The following is a 14,909-nucleotide window of genomic DNA, read 5'->3' as shown; positions in this document are numbered from 1 at the left end:
TGTTAGAACCAAGTTAGATCCAGTGATTTTATTGGGGTGGCAAACTGTTAACTGAAAAAAACCCTAATATTATGAAAAAATATTTGTTTGGGGAACTACAGCAACCTATAAATAGCACTGGAACCACCAACACATGTATGTACCCAGCTCTAAAATGCATTTAGATTATATGATAAATGATAGATGTAACTGTACCATAGTAAATGTTACGAGCTATCAATTTGATGGTTACTTCATCCGTCATTCGTTCATACATCATGTGAATAACATGTGTTTTGTTCCCTCTTGTAATGTGACAAAACCAACCAGCCATCCTAGGCTGAGGAGCTGAGCCAGCCAAGGAGAAATCTTCAACAGAGAGAATAAACAGAAGAAACTTTCAGGATCTCACCATAATGCTGCCAGAGTCTGCTCTGAACAGTCGGTCACAGCTAGACGTTACGAGAGGGAAGATTTCTGGAGTTTTGCTCATTTTCTAGTTGAGAATTGTTCAGGATTGATAATTGACCTTTGGAATTGAACTATTTATGTCTAGATTTCTTCTACTTTAATGACACAAGGAATGCAGTTAACATCAGAACATTAGCAGGGCTCATGTAACTTCCAATCAAACGCAGATATGCAGCTGTTACTCACTCTGGCGATCCAGATGGCATTTGATGGTGTAGTTGATGGTAAAGAAAGAATATTGCTGACCCTTCCACAGACTAAACAATCATATGAATCTAGTCATTTGTACATGTTTAACTCCTATGCTGTGCATGCTGATGCAGTATCTAAGCTAATTATAAATGACTGCATATGTTATCTTGGACAGTAACGTGTAATTGGGATTCTAAGATAAATTATTGATTTGGTACTAGTCAGCCCCTCTGATCATATCTCGATTTGGAAGCCACAGCTGGCACTGAATGCTCATATACATTATGTTGATGGAATGTCAACAATATGGCCACCGGATGCTTCTTCTTGGTTTTGTGAATACAATCTATAGTTACTAAAGTGTCTGATACTGCAGTTCAGAATGAATTTACTAATTGGGTGATTCTACAATTGGGCTGCCATTTGTGTCCCAGTGAATGTAAATTCAGTAGTATGTATGAAAAGTAAAGATAAAGACATTGTAAACAGGTAAAGTTACTTTTACAGCAACATATGTGCATCTTTCAGATAAATAAGGAAAACAGTCCATCATAGCTACACTTTACTTTCATAACCTTATAATCATTGAAGTATTTCAAAAATCATTCATTTTCATTAATATGTGAAACATACTGTTTCATGGGTCATTCATTATAGCTTTTGCTAATCCCTTAATATTCACTCAACCCTGTTACCTCTCACTCACATTCATCAGAAATGTCTCAAAATCACGTTTACCAGTAAGCAGCATCATTCGAACTTTCTTAAGATGATGTAAAGAAGTAAAGTTCTGCTGTTTTTCTTTATTTTCAGTGATATTGTAATACGGATATGATCATCTTGAAAGTACAGCAGCGCTACCTAAATTATGGATAGAAAATACATAATTTGCGAAAAACATTTTATTTGCAGCATTGTAGTTTGTAGTTTTATTATTATTACATGAAAACATGACACTTACAAGGATGAACAATATGAAGCACTAGAACTTATAGATAACAAGGTGGTGCTTTGAACTGCAGCTGTTCATCTTCTATATCTGTCACAGGAAATGAACACGGAAATTCCTGGTGGACGAGATTGCCCCACTGGCAATCCAGGAGATGTCGTGGTTGAGGTCACATTTTTCCTAGTTATTTCATTCCACAAATACATCCCCAACTGTGCCTCTGTTTTAGTGCTGCCTGCTCCCCAGCAACCTCCTTATTTCATGCTGGTTTGGTCAGTAATCTCAGTATCAGTTTAATCTTATCTGGAAGTATCAGCATTTTGGCTTTGAGCTGGGGGAAAGCATCCTAATCATTTACCTGGCTTTTTACAGTCCCACGGCAAGCTGAGACAGTGTGGACCATATGGATTGGTCCTTGTTAGAAGGGTCTTGTGCCTTGTATATATTTTAATTAGTGTATATAATGTACATATGGTACATATATGTAATAAGGCTGTGATTGTGATTTCTGCTGTGATTTCAGTCGAATCTGCGTGACCTTCGAGCCCTCAAACAGCATTGCACGAGAAACCATCATGCTACTGTGGTAAATATAACCACGCTGGCTCAGAAGGACTTGTCTGGAAAATAGTTGTCACTTAACAGAGTCTACATCAAGAAATGAAATTCAAAACTCCAATCCATATATCAGTTCAATGCAGAAACGCTGCCAAGTCCTCTGGGCCCAAACTCATCTCAGATGGTTCGAAAGACAGTTGTAGATTTCATACACAAGTAGATTTGATAGTGCCCTGCCATGTGGTCACCACAGTCACTCCATATTCAGACAACAGCCTCAAAATAAACATGGCACAAAACTCACGGTAACCATCATAGAAGTGTCGATATGCAGTGGGATTTTCTCAATTTTTTCAAATTATTTTCTCAATTTTTCTTTAGTCCACCAATGTTTAAGATTTTATATAATGTGAGGCCTTTCCACCTATTAAATGCTAGTTTTAGGCTGAAGCTTTAAGCTTTGCATTTTCTTGCTCAACAGATGCATTTAGAGAATCTTTAATGGGTTCTTTTGGATTTTACACTGTAGGCGTGGATGTCGATGTTGTGCTTTTTGGAGGGGTTGGGCTTTCTTTCAATGTTTTTACAGGTCTGAAAGAAACTCTTATCAATTTGCCTGTGTGCTCATTGTGACAGATCAGGGCATTTCTTACAAGTTTTCTAAACTCCTCTGAGATATAATAGTACACAAACGGGTCCAGGCAGCTGTTCAGACTACCCAGACACAGAGCAACCATGTAGAAACCATACACATAATTCTGAAGCCCTGCACCCAGCAGAGAGTAATGCACCATCAGCATAATGTTACTGGGAGTGAAGCAGACCAGGAACATCACCAGCACAGTGACCATGAGGATTATAGCCTTCCTTTTCTTCTTATTACTGCTGGCATCTGTTACGGACCTGCTGAGGGAGCGAAAGGTCAGTAGGTATGACATAGTACAGACCACACAGGGAACTACATATCCCACAGTGCCCATGGTCAGGAAATATCCAACAGGGAAGTGTGTATGGTTGGAGCGAGTGATGTCATGGCAGGCGGTTGTATTGAGATTACTGACTTTAACCGTCTGGTCATACAGGTATAGCGGTACAGTGATGAGCCAGACTACAACCCACACACAAACACATATGCAGACTGTTTCCCGGCTGTTTGGTTTCTGAGAAAGTGGGTGCACTACTGTCCAGTAGCGCAGCACACTGATGCATGTTATGAAGATAGTGGAGCAGTACATATTCCCATAGAAAAACCCCACTAGGACTTTACACAGTGGCTCCCCATAGACCCAGTCATTGCCGTTGAAGTGGTAGGCGATCTTCACTGGGAGCCACACGATGAAGAGCAGGTCAGCCAGTGCTAGATTGACCATCAGGATGGATGTGGGATTCTTCTTCTTTGTCCTGAAGAGGAACACCCAGATGGCCATGGTGTTGCTGGGCAACCCCACAATGAAGATGATGATGTAAACGAGAGGGAGGAAGACTGTGGTCTGACGGCTCTTCAGAAGACTGGCGGAAATGTTGGTCACATTCACATCATCTTCAGTCTCGCTCTCTATTGGAAATCCAGCAAACGTGATTTCAGTGAAATTTTCTGTATTGAGAGAAAGAAGACTGGTTTAGTTGAAGGCCATGTTTCTGTACAGGTTTTACAAATCTGTGATTATATTTGATGTATGACATGAAAACGATACACTTCTAAATAGTTGAAGCTCTACACCAAATATAATTCCAGTGTAAGGGCTGACAGTTTGACCATTTACCACAACATGAAACATTTGAAACATAAAACAAAATAAACAGCAGAGGGAGTCTTAAATATTTTGTCATACACACACTATATAAGTCTCAAGGCTGTTTTAGTTCTACTGTTCTTAAAAGTTCTTAGCAAAATCTTAACGTTATGGAGTCCTGGAAATGAAATAACATTACTCAATAATAATTAAATACTAGCAAATGAGATAATTACTGAATGACAAACATATGCTATATATGTGGGTGTATATATATATATATATATATATATATATATATGTATACACCTATGTAGCCTGGGTGCTCAAATTAGCAGAGCATTTACATGCACTTAATAATCAGATTATTATGGGTTTTCTGCAATTTTATGATAATTCAAATTATCATGTAAACAGCATACTCCAATCAGAGTAAGGCCTAGACGTTTGTTTAAGAATTCAGAAAATGAGTGCATTTACATGCACTTAATAATCTAATAACTGAAGAAAATCAGATTGTAAGACTGACAAAATCTGTTTTCTTCAACTACTGTATTATTAAGTGCATGTAAACATGTAAACTCTATGTAACATAACAGTTTAAAAGAATGATTTAAGGCAACATCAGATGTACAGTTTTTTCCACATTAACAGCACTCAATCAGATTTGTCCACACTTTGCATATTTAGCTATAAACTGGTCTAACAAGTTAATCTTGAATTTTCCAACTGAAGATATATATTTTTCAGTAGAAAGAACAGAAACTCCAAATGTAATCCAGCGTCGAATGTGTACTCTAATGTACTGTGTGTGAAAGGGAGTCCGATTCTGCAGTCAGAATCTGATAAAACAGCTTTTGTCCACAATGCCTGTGTTTATCTGCACAGTGAACGGTTTGTAATTTGTATAGTTTTCAGCACGTTGAGAGAAGTTGTGTTTACAGAAAAGATTTCGGTGACCATTGACTTTCGTTATTTGCTATCAACAGTAGCCTCATACCTTCTTTTCATGAAACATACAGAAACAAAACTTGGACTGCAAATATGATCAACTACATCTGGTGTCGGAGCAAATTTATGTTAATGTGTTTTAATTACTAAACCATTCTTTTGAATAGTAGAACTGTTCATAGTGGTGGTGATAGGAACCAGACATCTACCTCTAAAAGCTCCCTCACAAAGTTATTACATGAATAGTTATGAATTCACTGCCTGATGACTGAGGTGTGTTTAACCATACTTAGTTTAACTGAGGTTTAACCATAGTTTTAAGACTAAACCTAGTTTTAAACTCCATTCATGGTGGAGGGATATAGCTGTCAAGCAAAATAGTCCCCAAAGAAAACTTATTTCAGATTTTTTACTGTTTTCCCTTCATCAACATTCCATATAAACTCAGAAGACTCGTCTAGGTTCACTGGTTTTGGATAGTAAATAAAATGTCTATATTTGTGTTGTAGTCATGGCGACCCCTGGTTCCTATCACCACCACTCTAAATAAATCTGAACCATTTCACACCAGTCCAATTTGAATGACTGATAACATTTCAAACACTGTTTATCATTCCTGACTTCTGCAGTGAAGAGAAAGAGAAAGTAACTTACCATCAGACATGTTGATGATCTGAATGGTAAGATAAATCCAACAACACTAAAATTTTCAAGATTAAATCCAAAGCTATGGATGTCTAAGAGTGAGTATTTGCTCTCTGCCTCTTTCAGTAAAGCTGAAAGCTGATATCTTTTCTTTGTCTTCAGTGATTGTGGGAAGCTGCCTGTGCAGTCTTTATTGAGTTTGTCATTGCCACACCTGTTTCCAGAGAAGAGAGCTTTCTTGTGATGTGGGTTGTTGCCTTCGATCTAATACGAGTAGGAGGAGTTAGAGAGGGAAAGGACAAAAAGAATAGATTTTACAGTAAATGAATAGTGAGCTATCATGTAATCTCACAAGAATCTCCTACAGCAATCATCTTTTTAAGAGTGTAGGTTTTGTTCTCGATGCTGTTTCTAAAATAAAACCTTCAGTCACAGTGATGTTACAGTAATGCATATAGAGCACAATCTGTAACCAAAATACTGTGATACACTGATGTAGAGATTCATTTGGTTTTGCTTTAAATGTTTTTCTTATGTCAAAAGCCAATGTCAGCTTCCCTAAGCTAAACAAATAAGAACAATGTTAAGGTTTTGAGCAGCGTAACTCGCCTGTGAGATGCATTACAGAGTGCAGCCTCAGATCATCAACTGATTAGAAACAGCACTGATGGCAGATTTTCACCGCACTTGTCTGTAGTAACTGCTTCACTAATGATGGCTCTCATTTTGTGTAACTGGAGTGGCCAGAGTGCCATGCTTCAGGCCACCCTGGCCACCCTTTGGACTGAGCTGGTGAAGGAGAAATCTTTGGACAGTGAGAATAATCAGGGAAAACCTTCAACAAACTTTAAGATCAAGCTAAAACTGATTAACTCCATCAAACGTAGTATGTCATAGATAAGAACTAGTATCGTGTAAGACCGCTGCAAGCCTGGCAAAGTGCAGGAACTTGACGTGGCACCGATTCCACAAGTGGACAGAAGATGTCTGGAGGGATGTTGAGCCAGGTCATCTGGACAGCCACGCACAGCTCCATGCTATTTGTGGTTTCTGGGTCTCTGGTGTGAATGGACCTCTCAACCACATCTCATAAATGCTTGATTGGGATCATGTTGGGCGAACATCAGAACAGAATGTTACTTGAACTAATGCTGGACAACTTGGGTCCGACGGCATGGTGTATTATCCTGCTGGAATATCGCATCATTGTTGGGGTACATTAAGTCCTTGAAGGGCTGCAAATGGTCATTAAGCAGTTAAACGTAGGTCACCAGTCAATTACGTGTTTTTAGGTGTGCCAGTGGACCCAACCCATTCCATGAGAACACACCCCACACCCATATGGAACCGCCACCAGTCTGCACAGTGCCTTGTTGACAACTGAGTCCAGGGTTTCATGGGGTCTGCGCCACACACAAATCCCACCATCAGCCCAAAACAATTGGTACCATGACTTATCGGACCACGCCGCATGTTGCCAGTCTTCTAGGGTCCACATAGCAACCTCACAAGACCAGGTGAGGCACTGTGTCCGGTGTCATGGTGTTAACAGAGGCACTCTGGTGTGTCTTCTGCCCCAGTATCCCATGGAAGCTAAAGAACGCTAAACTGACCTGTGGGATATGCATGTGGGGTCTCCTGCATCGAATGTGGATGTGATTTCCGCCAGAGTTTTGGCATATCAGTGTATAGATGTCAACAAATCACAAGACTTTATTAAAACGAGGGTCTGAATCATTAACAATGTTTAGATATTACATTAAACAGTTTTGTGCCAAGGACTGTATTCTTCAGAATAACAGTTTGTAGCCATGGGTATAGACCAGAACTACAAGGAATATTCTAGGAATTTACATTTTGTGTTAGATTAGTCCAGTAGATGGTGATGTCTCCTAGCATTCACACCAATCTCAGAAACCATATACAGTGGCTTCCACAAATATTGGCACCCATTTAAAAAAACTGAAATTATGTGAAACATTTAATTGAATTATTTTTTTTTTTACTTTACTACGTCTGTACCATACACTGCACTACATGAATAGGACAAAATATTACAGATTGTTATGAATATTTACTATAGTTTACTACAGGACACTACATCAGTATTATAGACAGCTATAAGACAGCTCTACAGGATTATTATACAGAGGAGAAAATACTATAGATTATAGTAATATTTTAAAGACCTACAGAATCTTACAGTTTCTTATAATATTACTACACCTGTTTTGTAAGTGAAGAAACATTTATGCTATGAACTCCAGAGCAATACAGCTCCTGCATGCTTGTTATTACATTAACAGCAACCTTTAGTGACAAGTGCCAGTGTGTTTCATATAAATGAGATTCAGTGCAAAGATGATATAAGATGATATACTGTGAAAATATATGTGATTTATTTGTAGTTGTTATTGTGCACATTATAACTAATTATTTCATGGTCTCCGATCCAGAGAGAGTGAGGGGCTAGCAAATAGGAGACGCCAGTCAGAGATGCCGGTCCATCTCCTTTTGTTTGCATCTTTTCTCTGAATTGGGGGGTACATCAGGAGTCACAACCCAAATTTTAGAAAAAGCCATTTTGTTCTATCAACAATAATCAAACCACCTTGAAAGCCACAACATTTAATGTCCATTTTACCATTTTGGCTGTAACCATGTCTCAGTATGTGCTGATGTACTAGAATAGACTAAGAATATAAATGAAAACATAGACTTACTTTGCTCTGCTTTAAGCTTTAGCTCAGCTATAGCCGCTTTTCTCACATCTCCAGCAGGAAACATTTCTGCAACAGTGGAATATTTTCTTAAAAATGCTGACGTTTCTCTCAATGCTGAAGTTGAGGCTGAAGTCGCTTCTCATTTGCCAGCTTCTAGTTCAAATTTTCCTGTTCCACCTTAAATGGTGCTTAAAGTGCCAGAATGTAACAGCTGCACCATTTAAGGTGGAACGGGAAAATTCGATCAAGAAGTTGGCGAATGAGAAACTGACTTCAGCTTTGTAACTTTTTAGTGTTTGACAGATTGCAGATTAAACGTATCAGGAAACCAGCTGGAGTGATAAACACAAATAAGTTAATTCGTCTCAAAGTTATCGATGTTTGTCTTAAATCTCTCTCTTTGCCGTTTCGTTAGCTACTAGCTGGGCGAGATTGCTGTCAGTATTGCTATGGTATTGCTATGGTGATCTTCAAGGTCAAAGGGTGAATTAGCAGTTCTACATTAACTCCAGTGTTTAAGACCATTTATTGTTAAACTGTTAGAACGCTGCATGTTGCCGACCCTGTGCTGCTCCAGCTGCTGCACAGATTCAAACTATTTAATCAGAGCCACTGCTTCACCTGCTTTTCTCCTTATCTGTATTTTAATAATTTATACTAATGTTCAAACCATTTCCTCTGTTCATTCTACTCTTGTGTTATTGTTTGCTATCTGGTGTTGACCAGAGGAGGATGGGTTCCCCTTCTAAGTCCTGGTTCCTCTCAAGGTTTCTTTCTCTTGCTCTTGGGGAGATTTTCTTGGCCACTGTCGCCACTGGTGAAGCTCATGGGGGCCTCAGACCCGTATTTTTCTGTTAAGCTTCTTTGCAACAATACCTGTTGTAAAGTGTTATATAAATAAACTTTGACTTCACTTGACCCCTGTCCTAGACTGTGAGGTCCTAACATGCTGATTAGAGCGGTTGAGGGAGTGATTGCCAGATATTAGCTGCAGGGCTAATTGAATCACGGAGTCCTCTGTTGTTTTTAAGGGAACCTTTAAAGCCATTTTTCCCTGAAATGGTGGCCACAATGCTACACTGTTGATTTACTGACTTTAACAAGACAATTTTTTAAAAATTCTGTAACTTTTGCACAAGCCTCTTTTTTTGTTAAACTCAGTAAACATACAGTAACAGTGCAAATGTGTGTTCTCTGTAGAGGATAACTTTATTTCACTTAGAAAATCAACAACAACATGGAAATTGACCAAACTTTTGCACAGATCTGTATATAGATACACATTTGGGCATATTTTTTATGTGAATATAACTATTATTTCCATTTATATACCTAAATATGCATAATTTAGGCTAAAAACAGTCATTTTAGATTTTTTCTCTTATACGTTGCATCAACTGTTGTGGACTCTACACTCTTTTCATGGAATGACATACAGTAAACACAGACTACACCCTTAAAAATGCTTTTAACTCTTAAGGATGGTTGTATGTAGAACCATGAACACCCAAAGAACCATCTTTGCATAGTGAAATGTTTCTTCAGATTAATGGAGAATGTCCTGTGAATGGTTCTATACAACACTGAAAAGGGGGCTTCTATTATTACAAACTTGTCTTCACACCTGTAGAACCTGTTTGGGTGCTTAATAGAACCATTTTTAAAAAGGTTCCATGTAGAATCATATACAACACATTCTCTGTCAATCTGAAGAACCATTTCATTCCATTTTCATACAAAGAGCCGTAAAATTGTGGTCATGTTTCTGTGTAGAACCATTGTTTTAAAGAACCCTTGAAAAAATAACTTTTTAATCTAAAGAAAAATACATCCATTGTACTCACTTAAACTTTCATAACTTATCTTTACATCTGCTTGCTCAACCTTCCTTGAGGTTATGACTTCATACATATAGGCATGTAAGCCAGACACCCACCCACGCAGGCTTTGAGGAACAACATGGAACAGGTCATGTGATGATGAGGAAGAGTCACCTCTGTGTTCTCTTACATGCAAATATTCCAAAGTGCTGAGGCACGACAGACCATCAGCTCCGTGTGCTCTACACATTCAGGCGTGTAGTGGAACCTTCTCAGCCGAGTGGAGGTTAATCATGAAGCACACGTTACTCTGGCTTCACATTCTTATCTCACTACTCTGCGTTAATGTGTCCTTACAAGGTACGTTTCTCTCTTTACTCTCTGTTCATAATTAGTGGAACAAAACTTGTGTTTGCAACAATGAACTTCTGCTTTTTTACCCATTTTAGTTCTCCACTGGATTTCTTAGCCATTGTTTTCAGACATGAAATATGTACTTTGACGACATTCTTGTTTAACTGTGCTGAGTGGATGGCATAGTAAAATAGGCTCATTGTGCTTTACGCAATGTACAAAGCCATAAATGCTGGTTTATCCTGAACGCACTCAGGTGGGCTCTGGGGAAGTGTCACTAAACAGGTGGTTGTTTTGGATGAAAACTCTTTAGTTAGTTAGATATTTGTGTTTTATTGCTTTGCATATCAAACTGAGCTCAGAGAAGCCCTGTTCAGTCAAGTCAGTGTGCTGTGAATGCCGTTATCGATTTTCAATGACTTGAATTTCAAGATTCCACTGAAAAGGAGTGTTCTTGATTCTCTGTGACCTTCATGGAACATTTGAGACATTCCACAGTGACTTCACTGGGTCATTTGGTTTTGTAAACAAGTGGAAAGCACATGGTGTACATTGTAAAAACAAAAAAGATTCTATGTTTTAACTTTAAACAGTAAAAGATAAAAAATGTAAAAATGTAAAAAAAAACAAAAGAAACATGAAATGTAAAAGGCTGCTCTGTTAACTTACCATTACATTCAATGAAATCAAAATTTTAAGGCAACTAAACACTGCAAACGTTTTAGCTAAAAAAGTATGTAAACATGGTTGTCTTAAAACATTGAATTCATTGAATGTAGTATGATGATATTAATGGTAATCTGTGTTTTACATACTATTAACTTATGCTTTGAAGTTTAGTGAGCTCAACATTTTAAGTCAACCAGGTTCACTTACTTTTTTAGTTATAATGTTGAATCATTTTGATATTTTTCTGAATTTGTCTGAGCAAACATACTGCATTGTGCTATTCCATGGTGATTGGCATCCACACAACAATACAAATGAAATGTGAAAAGAAGGAAAAGCCCTTGGAGATGTTTACATCATAAATAAATACACACAAAATATAAACACTACAGTCTTTTTAACTAAAGTCTTCAAAGTCACCGATATCACAACCAAATGAAGTCAGAACTGCTGCAATGTACTACACTGTGAATGGTTATAGCCAAAGTACGAAATTCTGGGGGTCCTGGGGGACTGGGACCTCCAATTCACCTCTTGGACCCCTTGAATGCCTCAAAATCAAAATAAAGTCATACACTTACTATGACATGATGCTGTTTGTTAGGGAAAAATAGGGTGGCGCTGTAGCAATTTGGTTCACCCAGTTGGTCCTTCATAACCTAGAAACTGTAACTCTACCCAGTATACATCTGTAAAACTTTAAAAACATGCCGTCACATAATTGTAAACATGAAAACTCACCCAATTTCCCAAAAGTTTGGTGGAAAGAGTGAACTGTTGCTCATTTTTCAAACCAAAGACAAAAGAGAAGAAGTGTAAGATCTCAGTTAGTGTGTTGAAGAGCGCATCACTACACTAGACAAAAACTTTGCAAAAGAAGAATTGTTAAACCAATCATTTTGCTGCCATTGAAGCATCAGCACCGGTAAGACAAGTGAGTTAGCAGCCAGCTAACATGGGACCCCCCCTCCACCACAAATTACACACACTGATTATAGTATAATTCAAACATCTACAAAAACATATTTTATTCAAAGAGTTTAAGTTTTCGTTAAAGAAATGTAAAAAAAAAAACGCAAATTTCTAGCAAATATTACTTAGATATTACTTTTTATCTTGAACTTGAGTATGTGTAGTACACAGCACCAAAAAGTCAAGCTTGTAACAATTTCAAAAAGTTCCCATATAAAACCAAATACAACCGATGTCCATCAATCTGTAGAACCCTTTCATGAAAGGGTTCTTTGAGTGTTCATGGCTCTATAAAGAATCATTGTCTTTACTAAAGAACCCTTGAAGGACCATCTTTTTAAGAGTATACAGTCACATGCAAAAGTTGGTGCGCAAATCAAGCCTTGCTTCTCACTCAAAGCCCAGATGACCAAACCGAAGCTCTTACTTTGGATAAATTCTAAAAAGAACCAGTTCATTGTAAAAGACGATAGTTGAAGTTAAAAGAGGAAGAGGTCAAGCAGCTGCAAGGTTAATGGACACAATCAGAGGAAGCTTGAACGAGCATTCAGAAGCCCCGAACAGAGGAAACACTCTCCATATGGTGACCAGGAGGCCACTTGATGGCACTAAATCACTGGTCTCCAACCCTCGTCCTGGAGAGCTGCCTTCCTGCTGAGTTTACTTCTAACCTGTATCCAAAAAGCCAGCCCACCACTTACTTAATGCTGAAACATGCAGCCAATCAGGGACTTGGGAAGAGGTTGATTAGCTGGAGCAGGAACTAGGCTGTGCAGGAAGGTAGAATCAGGACCAGGATTGGGGACCACTGCACTAAATAAACAAATAAATAAATATAATCATGACAAATGGGCACTTACTGCACCTGATAAACATTCAAATGAACCGGTCACAGTATCTGAGAGCAATCCACTTTGGCAATTATTATAATAATATTTTATATTATAAATAACTATGGGCCTGCAATCCTAATATTCTCAGGGATGCTGTTCCAGACTTTAAGAGCTCTATAAGAAAATGATCTTCCTTCAGCTAAGTTGTGAGAGATGTTAGGAGTTTGCAGTAAGGCTGCCTCAGCTGTGTAAAGTGGTCTGGATGGCAGTGATCCTTCAACAGATCAGTAATGTGGAAAAATATCCCTGCAGATTTCTTTGTAAACTTGAAAGTGAGTCTCCTGAAAAGAATAGAAGAATCTGTAAAGCATCAAACTATTGTGTTAAGTGGAAAAGCAAAATATTCTTTGTAGGTAGGGGAGCAGTGAACCATCAAACTATTTGTTTTTTGCTAAATATTTTTCTTTACATTTTTTTTTACAAAAACAATGCATCTCTGCTACGTATGAAACATAAACGTTCACTTTGAGCAACTACTGTTTTTGCAAAAGTAAAGTGAGTAACAATGTTATAACTTATCCATCAGGCAGAGTTAATTGGAATAGAAGGACTTGTTGTAACTCATTTAATTCAATATTATTCTGTGTTGTCTAAACTAGACAAGCTTTCCAATGTAAATGTGTGAAAACATATACATTAATATGATTAGTGAAAATAGGCTGAATTAAGGTGTCAGCATGATAAACTCAAATGTTCTAACACAACATCTACATGTTCAAAAACATAAGGATTTTTTTTTGGCTCTTGGAAATGTGCTTTAACGGGAAACTGGGTTGGAAAATCAGTCCCACTTTATATTAAGTGCCTCTAATAACTGTGTAGTTACATGTGAACAACATATGCAACAACAATATAACTACTAATGATTTAGTCACTGTTTGAGATGGACATTTAACATTTGCTAGATAACATTTAGCTAGCATTGATGTTGCTAGTGCTGTTACATTGTAACCAGTTTCATCTTTAAACCAGTCTGTAATGTGACAGTACAGCAGATTTCACCTTATCTTAAAATTGAACTTTTAGAACATTAATTAAATGTGTTTCATTTCCCCAAAAGCAATGTCTATATTACCACTCAATTATTACACAGTACCTACATAACAACTACACAGGAACTGTCCATTTATTATAAAGTGTAACTTTAACGCTATACTACAGGAAAGTTCCTATGTAGAAGATTTAGACACTTGTGTAATTACATGAGGCAAAACTGAAGTTGATACACATGTGTAATTACATAGGTTGTACAGCTGTAATCCATCTGTAACATTGACTAAATCATCAGTAGTTACAGTGTTGTTGCAGATGTAATTCATGTGTAACTACACAGTTATTACAGACACTTATCAAAAAGTGGGACCGGAAAATCGCTCCATGTTGTTATTTTTTTTATACAGAACAACCCTGTTCTTGTGCCTTAACAGTAGCTACCATTTAACAATAAAACAGTAATGAACCTGCAGCTCAGTGACAACCTTGCACAAGGCAGGAAATGGTTTCTGTTTACAAGATAATAAATCAGTTGTGGGTTTGCAGAATGTAGTTTTGCACTGCACAAGTTTAGTAGACACAGCACCGAGATATTTATTCTGTTATAACACTGATTATACAGTTATATTTGTATGATCCTCATCATCCTCCCAACTTTAGAATTGGTTGCACAAATTTCTCAATACTGAGCTCAGTTTATCAAAACTCATCACTGCAGTCTACGGCGGCCCCCTCAACCACACCTCCTCACATACATACACATGCACACACTTCCCGCATCCCTGATTGCAGATATAGTGTTGATTGTAAAATGGTGTCTCTTCCTCACACCTTGTCTTCCATCACTCCACCCCAGAGTAGAAGTACTAATGACCAGACGCGTGTTCTTAATTGTGGAAGCCTAAATATCTAAAGAAGATGGGCAGTGATGGGTTAGAGAAAGCCAGAGAATTTTTCCCAGATGTATTATTGGACTGCTTTCCTGGAATTACAGTAGTTACTTCTTG

General features: G+C 37.8%; 1 protein-coding gene across 1 annotated transcript; it reads right to left on the bottom strand.

The window, feature by feature from the left end:
• Positions 1-2,589: 2,589 nt before the first annotated feature.
• On the bottom strand, positions 2,590-6,514 carry LOC118819753 (proteinase-activated receptor 2-like). The gene is made up of 3 exons (XM_036587657.1): positions 6,440-6,514; positions 5,488-5,506; positions 2,590-3,743 (listed from the first exon to the last, which is right to left on the bottom strand). Exons 1-3 carry the CDS (start codon positions 6,512-6,514, stop codon positions 2,668-2,670), a joined length of 1,170 nt encoding a protein of 389 aa, XP_036443550.1. The 3' UTR covers positions 2,590-2,667.
• Between the last annotated feature and the right edge of the window lie 8,395 nt (positions 6,515-14,909).

This window comes from Colossoma macropomum, unplaced genomic scaffold (assembly GCF_904425465.1).
Source record: "Colossoma macropomum unplaced genomic scaffold, Colossoma_macropomum, whole genome shotgun sequence".
In the NCBI taxonomy this organism is placed as follows: domain Eukaryota; kingdom Metazoa; phylum Chordata; class Actinopteri; order Characiformes; family Serrasalmidae; genus Colossoma; species Colossoma macropomum.
This window is presented reverse-complemented; position numbering and strand designations above follow the sequence as displayed.